At 33.4% G+C, this 19490-nt stretch overlaps 1 protein-coding gene across 2 annotated transcripts in view; it reads left to right on the plus strand.

Moving 5' to 3' along the window:
• The window catches only part of CSMD3 (CUB and Sushi multiple domains 3), a 1267615-nt gene that overhangs the window by 175283 nt on the left and 1072842 nt on the right, over positions 1-19490 (plus strand). For both annotated transcript variants that reach the window (XM_062189471.1, XM_062189472.1), the window contains exon 3: positions 10819-10931. In XM_062189471.1, the coding sequence (XP_062045455.1) occupies positions 10819-10931 (113 nt within the window). The remainder of the gene's footprint in view (positions 1-10818; positions 10932-19490) is intronic.

Here is a 19490-nt window from a genome sequence, read left to right on the forward strand (position 1 = left end):
ATGATATTATATTAAATTAAACAAACCAGGCACAGAAAGACACATACCACATGTTGTAAATCATGTGGAATCTAAAAAACAACAAGGTTGATCTGAATTCAGAATAGTAATTCATCAATGTTAGAAATGGTGAAAGGTAAGGAAGAGAGAGGACAGTTGGATAGTGGATATAAAAAGAGTTAGAATATATTATAGAGTTCCACAATAGTGGGTGACCATAGTTTAAAGTGATCTAGTATTCATTTTTTGAAGCCTAGAAAAGTAAGCAGTCTCTTAAAAAAATAAGAAAATAGAAAAAGAAAGATGGTAAAGAGATGGAAATGCTAACTATTGAACACACACAGCATAAAGGTCCTTAAATACCACACTTGACCACTGTATCCACAAACATGTACAATTACTGCTTGCTAATAAAAATGTATAAAAATCATACAGAATATAAAAAACATAATTAAACTTAGTTTTTAAAAAGGTCAAAAGATAAAATCCCTTAAAGTGATCCAGTTTATAAATGAGTATGAAAACTAGACCTCAAGGTATAGGAAAAAAAATGTATTGCAAGTTATACAATGGGAATAAAGAAAGTAATATTTAAATTACTGTTATGTTTTGAGAAAAAATAAAACCTTTTGTTTTTCAAAAAAAATCCTCTACTATTCTGGATCAACACCTGTTTTATCAATGACTTCTTATTTAGTTTCTGAGCTTCTCTCTTCAATTAAAAAATGACACCAAACAAATGCATATATTTATAGATTACCCTGTGATATTTAAACATATGTATACATTGCATAGTGTCCAATAGAGTTCACTTTATCTATCTCAAAGTATTATTTCTTTATGAGAAAAACATTCAGAATCACTTCTCTTTTTCTTCCTTTTGAGACTATACATCCATATGTACAGCATCATCTTGTATTTGTGGTTTTCATATGCAATAAGAAATGAAAATCGCTGCACTTTTGATAAAAGTATAATTTACCCATTTCTTGGAAGGGAATTGTAAGACTAGGGCATATTTGTTTATCTTTTGTGGATCATTATACAGTTTTTTAGAAAGATCCCTCAAGTACTACTGATGTGTTTTCTGGAAAAGTCTCTTGTCAAAGATGAAAAACATAATAACAGACAATGCTGGGCATGTGTTGTTGCAAGTGTTCCAAGATTTGCAGAACCTTCAATATGGTGGAGAGAACAGAAAAGAGTGAAACTGTGTGCTGACTGCCTACCTTTATATCTATACTTGTATCATATACCATGTCTACCCCAGGCCCTAATCACATGCATCTGTCCATCTATACTCAGCACATGCTCCTAACATGATGAATTTGCCTTTCTCACACATGATGTTTTTTTCTGTAGTTTCATATTTCATAGAAGCTCCAGCTCATTTACTCTCAACAAATGATATAATTTTTCAAATATTGCCCTAGCCATTTCTGCCTTTAATATCACTGCTACTGACACTTTGACATAACCATGAATTATTGTGCTGTGCTTCAGGTACCCAATATCAATAGGGGATGCATGATTTATTCTCACAGAACAGTCATTACTTTAAATATCAGCTTGTACTTGCGGTTTTACTGTTCATTTTGAGATTAAATAGGTTAATAGTTTGTTTTAGCAGAGAATTCCCTGTGTATCCTTGGATCGTTTTTATGATGTCGAACCAAAGTAAAATTGTGAGATAATTCACATCAAAAATCTTACTGTGAGTAATGAGAAGTCACTGTGAGAATGCTGGTGTTATAATACAATTTATTTTAGCAGTAGCAAGCCATAGAGTGAAGAGGAAAGGTCAATGGATTTTGAGTCATAACAAAATGATAGTGTTTAGTGACTATTTCTTAGGTTTTAGAAAATACCTCAGGCCATTCCACATATATTATCTTACTTAACATTACTTAACAAAATTCACTTTAATTTAAGAATATTTATTTGAGAAAGAGAAAGAGAAAGAGGAAAAGAGAGAGAGAGAGAGAGAGAACACTCCTAACTGCTAATTCACTCCCTAAGTGCCTGTAATGGCTAGAACTGCGCAAAGGTATCTCTGATTTGAGATACAAGTGTCTTAAGCACTAGATTAATGGCCCACCCTACCACTCTAGTACTTCCAGTTTAAAATCCCTCTCTTTCTGTTTACCTTAACCTCTAACTCCCTAATCTTATCCCCCACCCCTCCTTCCCTAGCTCACTCTATCTTCCCACTTTCATGTCTATTTTCCCCCACGTCATTATAAGCAACAAGTAACCTATTACCTTTTAATTTAAAAGGAAAACTCTTGCATTCATTTTTAACTAAAGAAAGTTTTAAAAATTATAATCAGCTGATGGACAATTACATTGAAATGTATATATGTAAAAAGCCGTTTGATTATGTTGATTCTCAATGCTCCTGAAATAACATCTTACGTAAGTTAAAAAGATGGCATGTCTGCAATGCAAGCATCTCATATGAGCCCTACTGGCTGCTCTATTTCTGATCTGGTGGATGGGAGATTTCTGTCTCTCCTTTTCTCTCTGTAATTCTGCCTTTCAAGTAAGTGATCTTTTAAAAAAGTAAATATGTTTAGATAAAGAGACAGGTATGTCTTGTATTCGCTAACTCTGATGTTTAACGTCTTCTATCACATAAAGCTATAAAATGGAAAATTAATTCTCATTAACTAGAAAATAAATTCTTAAATGACAAACCAATTATTTAAAAAGTATAAAAGTATATGCATTAATATTTTAACTGGCTTTCTTGCAATTTTAATTTTTATCAATTTTGTATTAATTACTAAAAATTACTAAAGTTATGTTAATGATTGAACTCTCCCAGTAACTACTTAGTCATTACAGTATTAAACATTACTACTATTTCTGAATGTTTGTAAGAGGAAAGCATTCAAGAATGTTTTTCTAGCAAAAGGAAGCATGAGAAGTGATAGGATCATATCTTCCAGGTGTGTGATTTTTAAATCATATAACAAACAGCCTCTGATGAGTTTCTGTTAGTAAAACAAACTGCTAAGACATAATATGTGGGAATAGGAAAAAAGGGTAATAGGAAACATATTAAACACTAATAGAAAATTAAAAAGTAAATAATCTGACTGTGTGTACCACTGTGTCAGTTGAGAGACTATTCTGAAGCAATAGCCATAGACTAGTCAAGGTGCATAACAATACATTCACAAAACAACACTGAAATGTGCAAAAATATTGTGAAACCATACTATGTAAAATGGAATGATTACTCTTTAAGCTTATATACATTGTTTTTAAAATTATTTATTTGAAAGATAGAGTGGTTCACTCCCAAAATGGCTGCAATTACTGGGAATGGTTCACACCTAAACTAGGAGCCCCAAGATCTATCTGGGTCTCCAACTTGGGTGGCAGGGATCCACATTTTTGGGCCATCACATGCTACCTTCCCAGGTACATGAGCAAGGAGCTGGAGTGGAAGTGGAGCAGCTGGGATTCAAGTCAGTTCTCCAATATGGGATGCTGGCGTCATAAGCAGCAGCTTAACCCAACAGGTCACAGTGTTGGATAATTATATGCAGTTTTAAAGGTAAAATTAATGATGAGAGAAAATGGTTATTGCTTCAATGTCACAAAGTCACTATTTAGCAAAATTATTATCTTTCACTATATTTTGGCAATTTCTCACATTTAACTTTTTTTAAATTTTACTTTTATTTAAGTTATGCAAGTTTCATATTTCATATATACACATTTAGGAACATAGTAATACTTTCCCCCCACCCTCCCTCCTTCCCATGCTCCCACAATTCCTCCTCCTCTCTCACATTCTCACTCTATTTTTACAAAGATCTATTTTCAGTTTATTTAATGATCATATAGTTAATCATACACTAAGTAAAAGAGTTCAATAAATAGTATGAAGTGAAAAAAACACACTGTTCCTCAATGGAAGAAACAAGGGCTGTAAACAATCATGGAATCTCAAAATGTCTATTTCACTCCAATATATTACATTTCAGGTACTCCATTAGTTATCCCAGATCATGGAAAACATATATCTGTCTTTATGGGACTGGCTTATTTCACTAAGTATAATGGTATCCAATTGCATCCATTTTGTTGCAAAAGACAGGATTTTTTTTTTTTTTTACAGCTGAGAAGTACTCCATAGTGTATATCTACCCAAATTTCTTTATCCAATCAACAATTGATGGACATCTTAGTTGATTCCATATCTTACCTATTGTGAATTGTGCTTCAGTGAACATGGATTTCTTTTGGTTTGGGTAAATTCCCAGAGTGGGATGGCTGGATCATATGGTAGGCCTATATTCAGGTTTCTGTTTTCTCCATACTGTCTTCCTCAGTGGCTGTACCTGTTTACATTCCCACCAACAGTGGACCAGGGTACCTTTTTTCCCCACATCCTTGCCAGCATTTGTTGTTTGTTGATTTCTGAAAGGAATTATATTGCATGATTCTAGGACATTGCCTGACATATTTGTTTACTATTTTCTTTTTGGTTTCCCTAATAGAGGAACAGCTTTGCTAACAACTGGTGGTTTTTGCTATGAAATTATCAACAAATGCAATCAAATAATGCTTTCTCATTGTCTTCCTGAACTTTAACTCAATTGCTTCATAATTATGATCTACTCTTTACTAGCCTCAACTACTTAAAGTTACGTTGTGGCTAAAATTGTGTTTTTATCTGTTCTATATGCTTCTCAGGAAACTTATATAGGAATTGTGTAGAAACAAATATGAATCAGAAGTGCTTTCTGGGAGTACGCATTTTGTTTAGCATTTATGTTGCTCTTGTACCTCATTAAAGTACTTGGGTTCAATTTCCAGCTCCTGACACCAGATTGCTGCCATCGCACCCACCAGTTTTGGTGCCTTACATGGTCAATAGATTCTATGAGACATTTATTTTCCATTGCAGACTAAATCAATATTTACTTATACACTTTAAAATGTAATTCTTTATTTGAAAGGGCAAGAGAGAGAGAGAGATCTCATCTGATAGTCCACCTCTCAAATGCCCTCAGAGACTGAGGGGTGAAAGCCAGGAGCTTAACCCAGGATGTTCATGTCAGTGGCAAGGACCCATGTACTTTTGCCATCACCATTGGCTCCCAGAGTCCACACTAGCAGGAAACTGGAATCAGAAGCCAGGCCAGGAGTCCAATCCTGGCACTCTTGATGTGAAACATGGGCCTCCCAACCAGCATTCTAACTTTTTGGCCAAACACCTGCCCTTAAAGAGACATTTTTGTAACACTTATATTCTAAAACCCCCCAAAACAGTTCCATATTGTTTCCTATTGATGTTACTACAACAAATCAGTATAACTTTAATGACAAATATGGAATATTCGTATCTTGCTGCCTGGAGAACCAAATTCCAAAATAGGTTTAGGTGGGCTAAAATCAAGGTGTCAGAAGAAATATATTCTTCTGGAGTTCCTGAAAAAGTCAGTTCGTTACCTTCTCTAGCCTGTAGCAGGGGTGGGAAAAGTCCAGCCCATGGCCATATAAGGACCTCAAAATCACTTAGTCTGGCCTTGCCAAGGCAAACTCAGGTGGGACTCAAAATTCAATAAATATAGCAGGCTAATTTTTTAAGCTGATAATTTTGTAAGGGCCTCAAGTGATGTTATAAGTATCCAAATAACCTTGGCAGCAAACACATTCCCCAACCTGGTAGAGGCTGCCTCCCATTCTCTGGCCTGTACCCTTTTCTCACTTAAAAGCCAGCAGTTGCATCATCTGTCTTCTGCTTCCTTTAATACACCTTTCTCTCTGATCCTCTTACCTCTTTTTTTTTTTTAAGATTTATTTTATTTATTTGAAAGAGTTACAGAGAGAGGTAGAGACAGAGAAGGAGCTCTTCCATTTGCTGGTCCACTCCCCAGATGGCCATAACGGCTGGAGCTGTGCCCATCCAAAGCTAGGAGTTAGGAGCTTCTTCCGGGGCTCCCACACGGGTGCAGGGGCCCGAGGATTTGGGCCATCTTCTACTGCTTTCCTAGGCCATAGCAGAGAGCTGGATTGGACGTGGAGCAGCCGGGACTAGAACTGGCGCCCATATGGATGCTGGCGCTTCAGACCAGGGCTTCAACCTGCTGGGCCACAGCGCTGACCCCCTTCTTGGCTCTTTCTTATAAGGCCCTTGTGATGACTTAGACATCATCCAGACAATATAGGGTAATCTACCTATATTTTAACTTAATTACACCTGCAAAGATCTTTTCACCATGTAAGAAAACATATTCAAAAATTCAGGGATAGAACAATGGGCAACTTTGAAGATCCCCATTCATCACATAACACCTTAACAGTGTTGTTACAGGGGCCGGTGCTGTGGCGCAGTATGTTACGCCATAGCCTGTAGTGCTGACATCCCATATGGACGATGGTTGGAATCCAGCTTCTCCACTTCCAAACTAGCTTGCTGCTAATGTGCCTGGGAAGATGGTGGAAGATGGCCCAAGTCAATGGGCCTCTGCACCCACATGGGAGACCCGAAGAAGCTCCTGCTTCAGGTCATCCAGCCCCGATTCTTGGAGTGTGAACTAGTAGATGGAAGATCTCTCTTTGCCTTTCTTTTTTTTTTAACTTTTATTTAATAAATATAAATTTCCAAAGTACAGCTTATGGATTACAATGGCTTTCCCCCTCCCATAACTTCCCTCCCACCTGCAACCCTCCCCTCTCCTGCTCCCTTCCCCTTCCATTCACATCAAGATTCATTTTCAATTCTCTTTATATACAGAAGATTAATTTAGTATAAATTAAGTAAAGATTTCAACAGTTTGCACCCACACAGAAACACAAAGTGTAAAATACTGTTTGAGTATTAGTAATAGCATTAAATCACAATGTACAGCACATTAAGGACAGAGATCCTACATGAGGAGTAAGTGCACAGTGACTCCTGTTGTTGACTTAACAAATTGACACTCTTGTTTAATGGCATCAGTAATCACCCTAGGCTCTTGTCATGAGTTCCAAGGCTATGGAAGCCTTTTGAGTTTACCGACTCTGATCATATTTAGACAAGGTCATAGTCAAAGTGGAAGTTCTGTCCTTCCTTCAGAGAAAGGTACCTCCTTCTTTGATGACCTGTTCTTTCCACTGGGATCTCACTCACAGAGATCTTTCATTTAGGTCCTTTTTTTTTTTTTTTTTTCCTTGCCAGAGTGTCTTGGCTTTCCATGCCTAAAATCCTCTCATGGGCTCTTCAGCCAGATCTGAATGCCTTAAGGACTGATTCTGAGGCCAGAGTGCTGTTTAAGGCATCTGACATTCTATGAGTCTGCTGTGTATCCCACTTCCCATGTTGGATCGTTCTCTCCTTCTTAATTCTATCAGATAGTATTAGCAGACTCTAGTCTTGTTTATGTGATCTCTTTGACTCTTAGACCTATCATTATGATCAATGGTACTGTGGCGTAGCAGATAAACCCACTACCTGCAGTGCTGGCATCCCATATGGGTGCCGGTTCAAGTCCCAGCTACTCCACTTTTTTTTTTTTGACAGGCAGAGTGAGACAGAGAGAGAAAGGTCTTCCTTCTGTTGGTTCACCCCCCAGATGGCCGCTACAGCCAGCGTGCTGCACCGATCCGAAGCCAGGAGCCAGGTGCTTCCTCCTGGTCTCCCATGTGGGTGCAGGGCCCAAGCACTTGAACCATTCTTCACTGCCTTCCTGGGCCACAGCAGAGAGCTGGACTGGAAGAGGAGCAACCGGGACTAGTACCTGGCACCCAACCAGGACTAGAACCCGGGGAGCCGGTGCTGCAGGCGGAGGATTAGCCTAGTGAGCCGCAGCACCGGCCAACTGCTCCACTTCTAATCCAGTTCTCTGCTATGGCCTTTCAAATACATAAATAAATAAATCTTAAAAAATAGAGTGGTTATAATATAGATTTCCAGATATTTTTCTGTATTGAAATAAAATTATCAATTTTCCCTGACCATATTCCTTGCTCTTTTGTAAAAAAATATTCTGAACATTTAAAATGGGAAATTTAATTTTTAATATTTGTATTAAGTAGTGAAATTGGCAGTTGATAAATAGCAGCCATTGGTGCAGCGTATATTGGAACTCTTTGTGCTACTTTATAATTTTTCTTGTCTAAATCTAAAACTATTCTGAAATAAACAGCTTACAAAATTAAAGTACAAAGAAGTAAAATTGTAAAATACCTAAAAAAACTATTTAACAACTTATGATTTACCCTATGATCTTTCAATTCCATTTCTAGCTTTATTCCCAATACAAATACAAATGTTACGATTAGCATTATATATAAAAGACCTCACTGGAAAAATATTTGTCAATAGCAGAATGCATATGTAAATTGAGGTGTATAAATAAAGCAGAATTCTACACATTGATGAACATTAAGTTTTAGATTACTGATATAATAGCACTAATACAATATTGGGTCAATGATGTCAGAGGATGTTAGCACATGATTTAATGTACTTCGAGCTTTAAAATATCCAAAACTGATTAGTTTTCATGGTAGCTGGGGTAACGGTTTTCTTGGGGAAGGAGTAGGATAGAAATGAATGGGAAGGAGCAAACACAGGCCTTCAATGTTGCTGGAAAAGTTTTATTTCTTGACCAAAACATGTTTAATTTTTGATAATTCAATAGTCTATACATTTTTATTTATGTAATCTTTTGCTTGAATGTTATAGTTTATTTGACATCTATAAATAAATATAAGATCAGATTACAATATTATTTTAATATTTATGTATATAAATAAAATATAACCTAATTATATTCTGGTTGTTAGGATATCAAAAAGTTGAAGGTAAAATATATCCTTGTCTTATTCTAAAAATGAAAATTATAGATCTATTACTATCAGATAAGTTCAAGTTTTAAGTGAAGTCATTATAAAAAATAGTGATATATCTATATATATATATATAAAGATATAATGTTCAGCTCAGCAGGAAATATCCTAATTAAAAATTATGGGTACATAATAATATATCTCTAATATATATTTTATATGGGTATAAGTTCAAAGGAAAATACAAAATTCCAAATTAACTGAGAGACTTGGACATTTAATTTTCAGTAAGCAGCTCAGATTAAAAAAACTTAGTCATCTTAGAGACTACTTGAACATAATTAACAAATTAATCTAAAAGATATATTGAATACTGTGCCTAGCCAGTGCTCAATACTCATTATGGTAGACAGAATAATGGTTCACACAGGGCTTGTAAATGTTACGACATTTACAAGGGATTTTACACGAAGATAGATGAGGGGTAGATGTTAAGACAGAGAGAGATCTGAATTATCTCTTTGGGAATAAATGTGTGTAGGAAGTATTGCAACTCTTTGTACTACTTAACAATTTCTTTTTATAAATTTAAAGCTACTCTGAAATAAAATTTAACTTTTTAAAATTTAAAACTATTCAGAATTAGAAAGTTTAAAAATTACCTGAGCACATAAAAGCAGAGTGCTTTCTAGTTGGAGGCAGCAGAGGCAGAAGCAATAGCATAGGGATGAAGCAGAAAGCAAGACCAGAGAGACATGAAGAATGTGAAAGACTTAGGCTGACATTGCAGGCTCTAGAAATGGAGAAAGAGAACTATAAAGCAATAAACAAATGCAGTTAATTTCTACAAACTGCAGGCAATCTCCAGAACCCATCTCAAGAGCCACCAAGTTAATAGGAACATTACTCAAACAATTACATGGAACTCAATTCCAGGGACAGATTTACATACTTTGAAATGGAAGCGGATAGAGCCTAGAAGTTTTAGAAAGCTCATCCAGCTCAGCACTCATGTCAGTTTCAGCCTTGTGAGCCACTAAGCAGAGAAGCAGAAGAGTTATGCTCCTCCCAGTACTGTGAAGTACTGATGGGTGTTGTTCATATTTTTGAGAGTTTGCATTAGGAATAGGAAAATAATATACTTATTATTTATAAGAAAGTCAGCTCTTTAGTAAAATAGAAAGTATCTAACCCACAAAGCCAATCTCAATGAATTTTAAAGGATTCAATTTATACAGAAAATGTTATCTGATCATAACACAAATGAGACAAGAATGTGTAACAAAATATACCTAGAGCTATTATAATTTAAGAGATAGACTTCTAACCATGGGCCAAAGAGGAAATCATAAAGGAATTTACAAAACAGTTTTATTATGTCCCTTGTAGGATGTAGTTTATGTAACAAGATGAGGAAAATCTGAAGTTTTATGTGCTTATGTTCTTAGAGACACTACTGCACTTTTACAAGTATACTTATGAATACACATTGGAACACTTATGAACAACCCAAGTGCTACAAACAACACCATGGATGACAGTATACTTATTCAGTAGATTCATCTATGGCAGCAAACTTCAACAACAGCCCTTGAATCTCTGAAGACCCTAAAACATTTTTAGGGATCAACAAAATCCAAAACATTTCCACAGTACACCTAAGACAACATTCACTTTTTTCATTTCATTGACTTTTTCCTCAAAATTAAAAAAAAAAAATTATGGATAAAATGCTAGTGCCTTAGTACAACTCAACTAGTTACAATAAGCTAGTGCTATTATTAGTCATTAATATTTTGATATTGTTATGCATGTGATAGATATGATAAACAATGCATACACATGTGCATAAACATGTATATACACATACTTGCAGTAATTCCCTTTGCTGGATGGCTTCTAATCAACAAGTCATTGACATATAGGTATACACTTACACAAAGCTTGAACATTTGAGAACATAACTTTTCGTCCTCCTTAAACTCCATTAGGTAAATTGACTTTTTCCCTTTTTGTTTGTAGGTTAACAGGATTCCATCTGCCACCACCAGTGACAAGTACCAAATCTGTGTTCTCACTGCGTTTGACCAGTGATTTTGCAGTTAGCGCTCATGGGTTTAAAGTATATTATGAAGGTAAGTGATGATATTATGAAAGAAACCACTGCCCAGTTTAATCTAGTCAAAAGGAGTTCTCCAAGTATGGTAATGGAAGAAGAATCATTATGAAGAAAGAGTTCATCTGGTTATCCCAAGTCTGGTCCTGAGACTCACCATCTTATGAATCATTAATGTACAAAAATGATATAATTAGGGGACTTTAATACTTTGTATGATTGTTCCTCAACATAGGAAAATCCTGAAATCACCTGAGACATGAGGCCGGGAAATTACTGCAGGGTTAGGGATTCACAAAAGGGAATTTGAAAGTAACTGGATGCTGGACCAGATTAATGATTTAGGCATGAGATATTTTGCTCTGCTCATACTGCACTTTGCCTATCTATCTGAAACAACTAGCAATCTGTCTTTTTCAGAAAGTTAGTATCAAGAGAAAAAAAATACAGAAAAATCTAGAGTTGCTGTCTTCCATTCCAATAACAACCTTTCCAGTATCACAGATCCATGATGTCTAAATCACAAAGGAAAACTGAAACACTTTTAAAACTAGAGTTCCCCCATGCAACTGAAAGTTCAATTATCCCTACAGAGCAAGTGCTTAATAATGGAGCTGTGCCCCAGGCTCTGCTGAGGTCATTAGAAAGTACAGAAACTGCATTTGTTTCTTAAAAGTGAACAATTTTGATGCAAAAAAAATCTGTTCCTAAGGTTTCATATATAAACTATGGATTTGTAATTCTTTCTCTATATGATTGGACAATAAATTGTCCATTTAGTTAGGAAAGACACTCCTCCCTCACACCTATGGGAATATCATTTCATATTTCAACCTATTTTGACAGGACCATATTTTCAATATTCATCACACCAGGAATAATGTTGTCATAAAGATAAACACAAATATAGTAGTAGGGGCAGTTGTTTAATGAATTATGTAATTCAAAATATATGTGTAAATAGCACACTAGAAAATCATCTCTATAAAACTGAATTCTTGCAGTATAAACTTTCATATTTGGCTTTGGGGGAAGATTTAAATTAAATATTTTTTTTCAGTTAATGCTTTGTTTCTCACTAGGAAAAGAAAATCATCTACCAAACAGTTGGGTAAAAATATTTTTTTCTGTTTTGAGTCATAAATAATGTCATCTGCAGCACTTTTAACACTATTTTGTACCTAATACATTTCTTAACTGTCTTTTGTATAACAGGGGCGGATAAATTCAAAGACATACTTTATTCCATTGTCATAGTAATAATCATTATTTTATAAGGTGCTTCCACAATAGTCACATATTTTTAATCTTGGCAATTTAATTCATAGTTTAAAGCACTGCCAACACAAAGGTTTAATTTAAGTGCAATTTTGAAAATATTGAAGGAGTTAGTAATTCAGTAACTTTCTACTAAGGGCTCATTAATAGAAAACCTTTTTCTGTTCGTCAAAATATAAAGCTACTTTGGTTTAGCTTATTATTGCAGTAACTACTAAATATATTTAGAAATGCAATAACATGGAAAATGAATTATTCTGTTGGCATGTTTTCTGATTTGGCTGTCAGTTTTCATGAATTCATACTCGAAAATGTTTTTATATCTTCTATTGTTTTTAAGTATACAATATTAAATTTCTGTATTTTCTGCAACATTAAATTTATTTCGATGTTTTCTCCTTCGTAGAAAATGAACTCATATATTTTCATGACATTTGAATGTATTTTTTAGATGCCCTGACTTTAAACATGGTACTAGGCATCAAGGTGTTAGTGACAGATTTGCCATCATGCTACAAGTCTTCAGATATTTATTTGCAATGTGTGTCTTATACAATGTGTATTAGTTTTCTACTCCTGTGGTAACAAATTACCAACATTTAGCAGCTTAAGATAATAAAAAAATATACCATTTCATTTGTAAATGAGAAGTTGCAGTAGTCTGATTTCTTTGGTCAGGTTCACACAAAGCTGAAATAAAAATGTTAATAGGTTGAGCTTCTATCAGAAGGCTCTGGGGAAAAAATTAAATATATATAAAATATATATGTAAATTATACACACACACACACACTTTTCAACTTATTCTGATTATTGGCAGGATCTGGTTTCTCAAGATTGCAGACTTGAGATCACTGTTTCTTTGCTGGGTTTTAGTGAGAAACACCCATAGATCCTGCAGTTCTCTCCAGCTGGTCCATGGGTCCTGTATCTCAGAACCAGCAACTGGTTCACTGAACCCTTGTCACACTAATAATCTTTCCTATTTCCACTTTGATGCATCTACCGGGGTGGGGAAATGTTTTTCTGCCAAGGGCCATTTGGATATTTAAAACATCATTTGTGGGCCATACAAAATTGTCAGTTTAAAAAATGGCCTGCTAAAGACTTATTGAATTCCAAGTCCTGCCTACAGTTGCCTTGGCAGGACCAAATGGTAGGCTTTTGCAGGCCTTATATGACTGATGGGCCAGAAGTTGGCTACCTCTGCTACCCTCTTGCTCCACAAGTCTGATTCCCAATGGAGAAGTTTGATCAGGGTGTGCAACTGATAAGATCTGTGTTCTACGTAATGAATAATAAGAAATGCCCTTATATTTTTAGATTTGCCAAAGAGAATATAAAATATATTCTAGTTTCTGCCAAAAGTTATATTGTAATGTGGAATTCTTAACACATTTTAAAAGATGAATGATTAATCCTTGTAGGGAAAAAATCATATGTTAATATACTGCAGAATATCTACTGTTTTGGGGAATCATTTATGGTGAAAATAAAGTAGTTTGAGTAAACACACGTACATCTGTTCTCAGTGATAACAGAAAAGATTGTATTTTGAACTGTTTAAGTTGGTAAATAGATGATTAGAATGGAATCTATTTTAAAACTGATGAAAAAATTTCCTATAGCTCAATATTATCTTAATTGTACAATTCAGTGAATTTTGGCAAAGTGAATATAAACTCACAGTACCCTGTTTATATATATGTATATATATGTGTGTATATGTATATACAATGTGATTGTTAAATATAATCAACTATTACATGTAATGATTATCTTAATGTCTGGGATGATATTTACACATAATCTCTGAAAATATCAGTTGTACAATTTAACTGAAATACATATAAAACATGTAAGAATTGAGGTGAACATTTAGAGCAGTGGTTAAGACATAGCATAGGGTATCTGCATTGTATATCGGAATTCCTGGGTTTGAATCCCAAATCCACTTCTTATTCCAGCTTCCTGGTAATGTGTACATTAGGAGGCAGCAGGTGATGTGACAAGTACTTGGGTCCTTGCCGTTTACACTGGAGATCTATGCTCCTAGATTCAGCCTGGCCCAGCCCTAGCTGTTTTAGATATTTGGGGAGCAAACATTAGGCAAATGATCTCTCTCCCTGGCTGTCTCTCTGCCCCTCTACCTTTGAAATAAATAATAGATAAAAATTTATAAAATATATAGGAATAGTCTTATAGCTTACTTCAAATATAAGGTATGTATTACACTAAAATTATTGTTGACATGTATGACTACATAATTAAGTAATAATTTAAATAAAATACTTACATTTAGCAAATTTGCAGTTAAATATTTTTCACTTTTTAATTCAGAAATATAAAATTTTGGTTAATAACACAACCTGTTAACATTTATTGAGATATTTCATTGTGCCAACCACAGTGTTTTTACATTCTTTTCTCACCTTAGAAAATTATATGAAAAATTTTAATGTCCAAGAATTTAACTTATCTTACTATAAAATGTATTTAAATACCCTATAAATATAAACTGCATGTATTTTGAAAACTTATAGATCTCACAATAAACCACAATCTCAATTTTACTCAAAGGGATTTGGCCAAATTTAATTTAATACAAAAGGGCATTTCTAATATAAGGAAGACTGATAAGGTTGTATATTAATATGAAACATAATAGATACAATATATTCTTGCATATGTGACATGTATTTTTGTCTTTCTAAAATACTTGACATACAAAAGGAATGTTATACTGTTTACTATTCTAGCTAGCTATCAGTCACATATATTTTTATTAAAAGTTTACCCCGCAGAACATCAAATGAGTTTAGTATTCTTTTAATTTTAAGGTTTATTTCCAACTCCAAAGTTTTCAAAATTTAAACTGCAGAACCATGAAATTTAAAAGAGAGCTTAAAATTTAGAAATTATGCTTTAGGCAAAATAGTTGAATTGTAGCAAGAAGTTTATGGTATAAAACTATATATATTGAGTGGTTTGGTAGCAATAAATGTAGGTTAGGTTCATAAAATAAGTTAAAGGATATTTATCCTTAAATACTTTTAAAGCTAAATGAGAAATGATGTATTTCAAAACAAGGAAATATCATATACACAAAAAACATGATACTGCTTCTGGAATAAATTCAAAATTATTGCCTTTTGGATTCAAGACAGTCAATATAATTATGTGCTGAAACATTCTAATTCTGCCCAAAACAACCATGTCTTGAGTATCTCCCTTTTAAACAGTTGGAAGTGTTCAAAATCCCAATCCAGAGAATGCTACATAACTATTTACCCCATCAATATCTTCAGAATATGGTTAAAAGACACAGCATTATATTGGATATATGGACTTGACTGGGTCTTCACAAGAGTTTACTAATTTTCAATTAGATTTACTTCTATTACCCAGTAATTCATAATCTACTCTTTATTCACAAGAAAACCTCAACAATATTATCAACATTATGAATGCTTTCAGATACTAAGCCGTAACATTTTAAACATCTTCAGTAAGCACAGGGTTGCATTTACAACCTCTACAACTACTTAATTCTTTAGCCTTTTCAGCCACTATTTGCATTAATTTTTAAAGTAGTCTGTAAAAATGAATAATAAATATCTTGCTATATTAGAAATTTAAATAGCTCATCTTAGTGCACTCGATTTGTTCTTCTCAGAACATCCTATTCACACTTCTTTGATTAGCCCAGTAATTTCTTATCCTTTCAGACATTGTGAAGGACTTATCACCTCCAGAGAGTCATTTATGGAAGTGAAATTGGGCTCAAAGCTCTTTTTCTGTGTGCTCAGACATATTGACACCTTTGTCACATTACTACTTTCTACTTTTTGGACTTTTTCACTCACAATATGCTGTGCGGAGTTTTGGGGTATAGAATATATTTTATTCTTCATGAATATCTGCCTTTATTGCAGCACATTCCTGACATATGGAAAGCTCTTAATGAATGGCTGTTAATCTCAACTGTTATGCAGAATACATAACAATTAGATCAGTAGTGAGGACATATGAATACAGCTTCCACTTAACAGAACTTCAACAAATATCTTAAAAGGCAGACATATGCAGTATTTAATCACTTAGACTTTGTGAAAATAAATTAACAATAAATGATTGAGGTGTAGGAAAATATTGGCCTTTTAGTTTTAAAAAGGCATAATTCATATATTATTGTTTATATTTTATATTATCTGTGTTTTAAAATATTTATCTTCTTAGGTTAATTTCTTTGTGATGCTTTAAAAATACAAAATTGCTCATATAATACAAAAAGCAGAAAATGAAAAACTGTTGAAGTCAGTGATATATATGGTCTACTTTGTGCTTCATATGGAAAAATGTAATGGCATTAGAGATTTTATTCTGTTCTTCATAATTGAATGATCCAGCTTAGTATTTAATCTTGTTTCATACTGAATTTCTCTCTGTTACATAAATTGTTGAATATGTCTTATCTGCCAACTGCCAAGAGTTATCATTTTGATGTAAGTTCTAGAATGAAGTTTAATTGAGACAGTGACTAATTTGTTTCTAATTATATATCAGAGAAACAATTTTGCTGTTTCACACAAAGCACATATAATATGAAGGGCATTACATTTGATAGTGCAAAACTAGTGGTTTAGAAGAAAACTATACTTTGAACTTGGTTTAGAAATTAATTTGTAAAATCTTATTTTTCCTCTTATCAAAATGAAGTTAATTAAGAAAATGTTTATTATTTCATTCTACTGTGAAATATCATAGAAAATTAAATTAGAAATAGTTTCTCGCATGTTAACAGTACTTAATGTATGTTACCTATTATCTTTTTTGTTCCACTACATATACACTACACTTTCTTGTTCCACTACATACAATGTTTCTTGTTGGCTATGTCACATAACCATGTCGAATGCCCATTTTATCAGAGGAAATGCTGATATTCAAACGTATGTTTTGTATCTTCTAGATGATTATTTAAAATAAGAAAATAACATGGCATAATTTACCTATGTTATTTCTACTGAAGGAATTAAGCAATAGTATCCTTAGCAAGGATATCCCAGAAATCTTAATACTGTGAATAAGATTAGCCATTGAACCAAGAGGAGAAGTGACACTGCTTACATATGCACCCAGGTGTGCAATATCCTTTTAGTCATAAATATCAAAACACAGCAGCTAAGAGAAATAATCTGCTCAGGAGTTGCAGCTCTGAGTTAACAACCAGCACTAGAGACAGAACTGAAGCACAAAGAGGCAGTCATTTCAATTTACTTGAAAAAAGGGTATGCTGAAAGCATGCCAAATCTTGTGTAGAAATTAATTGAAAATACTTATGAATAAAACAGAGTATTTTTAAGGAAGTCCAAAAGCAAAAAAAGAGTAAGAATTTTGTTGATAATTCTAAGGGACTTAGATAAAAAACAACAACAACAACAACAACAACAACAAAAACCACCACAGATATTGTGACTAGAGATCATACCTAGAACTTAAAGTTTAACAATGGTGTCAAATTATAACAGCTTGTTATTACAGCCATTTCTCTTATATAGCTATTTTATTCAAGGTAACAAAGAAAAAACAAAAACTATTGACTGATTTTTTTAACTGTATTTCATATGTTTCTTTACATACATATTTTCAAGAAACTCCAAAAGTGAGATTTTTATCTTACTTAAAAGTTTACAAATTAGTCTGTCATAGTTTCATGGCAAGAAGCACATAAATAGAGAAGGATATGCAAAACTATTGAGTCAGGGATAAAGGACATTTTTCTTTTTAAATGTACAGCAACAGAACAGCTGGATATCAAAAAGGTATTTGGTTTCCCAGAGCCTCATTCCCACAGGCAATGGAAAAAGCTAAGTGACACCCCCATAAGTGGTAGGCTGTTACAGGAGAAGGATTCCAAGGTTAGGGTAATAAAATCTTTTATGATAAATAGCAAGTAAACCTGCCCCTTTCTCTCGAGGGAGATAATGCATCTGTAATGCTGCTATATAAAAGGAGTTACTAATTCTGCTTACAGGATGTATAAAAATATGAGACACGTGGAGATTTGTCTCCCAATCCATGTTTCTAGTGTTTTACCACAACATCTGGGGATTCTATATTCCATGGGTAATTATCATCAATATTTTAAAATCTAAATAAAAACTTCCACTAGGTATTATTATATGAAGATAGCTCAAATAGGTAGATATTATCTAGGAATTTCATTATTTTACTAGCCATTTATAGTATCATTTTTATTAGTGCTATAAGAATCTATGGATACACTTAGATAATCCTGAAAATACATTCTGAAAATGAGTTGTAATTTTTGTCCCTTTTCTTACATTTTATGTTTATGGGTGCTTACTGAACGTTTTGTAGAATAACACAATTTATCATGATTTCATAAGTATTTCTCTACTCACATTTATAAGTAAGTTCATTCACTCATTTAATCTTTTTGTATTATTGTTTGCTGCTTTTATACCAAGATACTATCTTTTATGATACATTGGTAGAATTCCTCACACATTTAGCACAACATATACTATAGAAAATGTAAATAATAAAATTTGAAAATAAAAAAATATAATCCATGAAGAAATATAGAACATTATCGGATCATGAAGAGGAAAACCTCCTGATATCAAAAGCCAAAAGGAAAACATCTCAATAAAGAAAATATTGACTAGGCTAAATAAAATATGAAACCTGCTTAGTAATTAAAGAATAATTTTATATATCATTTATATGAAAAGTCAAATGAAAAATGATGGTTTAAAACTTTGCAATCTATAGAGTAAAAAAGTTAATATTCTTTCTAATAGGAAATTTGCGAAAGATATAAGTTAAAAATTTACTAAAAAAGACCAAGAGTATCTGAAAAAGATTATGTGTTATCAAATTTATCACTATACTGCTCTTATCCTTAGGAATTTTATTGTCTATAGGCAAGTGAATTTGACAGAAGAATTCTCTTGGTAGCCATGTAGAAAAAATAAGATGAAATTAATTTAAAAAGACAAGTATTCAGGTAATTTGTGCAATAAAATATTTCACATGAGTTAATTTGAGGAGAATGTATTTTTATAATTGTACAATATTTTCCTGATTATATGATTTAGAAAAAGATTATATTTTGAGTGATATTAGATAATACATAACCTTTTTAAAGCTGTAAATGAGAATTCCCATTTCAACAATTTTATAAATTTTCTTCCTTATTTTCTGTAATTTTTAAAACAGATACATCCACATGTAATTTCAAATGCTCTGCATTACTGATTTAAGGAGTTAT

This window comes from Lepus europaeus, chromosome 4, assembly GCF_033115175.1.
Source record: "Lepus europaeus isolate LE1 chromosome 4, mLepTim1.pri, whole genome shotgun sequence".
Lineage (NCBI taxonomy): Eukaryota > Metazoa > Chordata > Mammalia > Lagomorpha > Leporidae > Lepus > Lepus europaeus.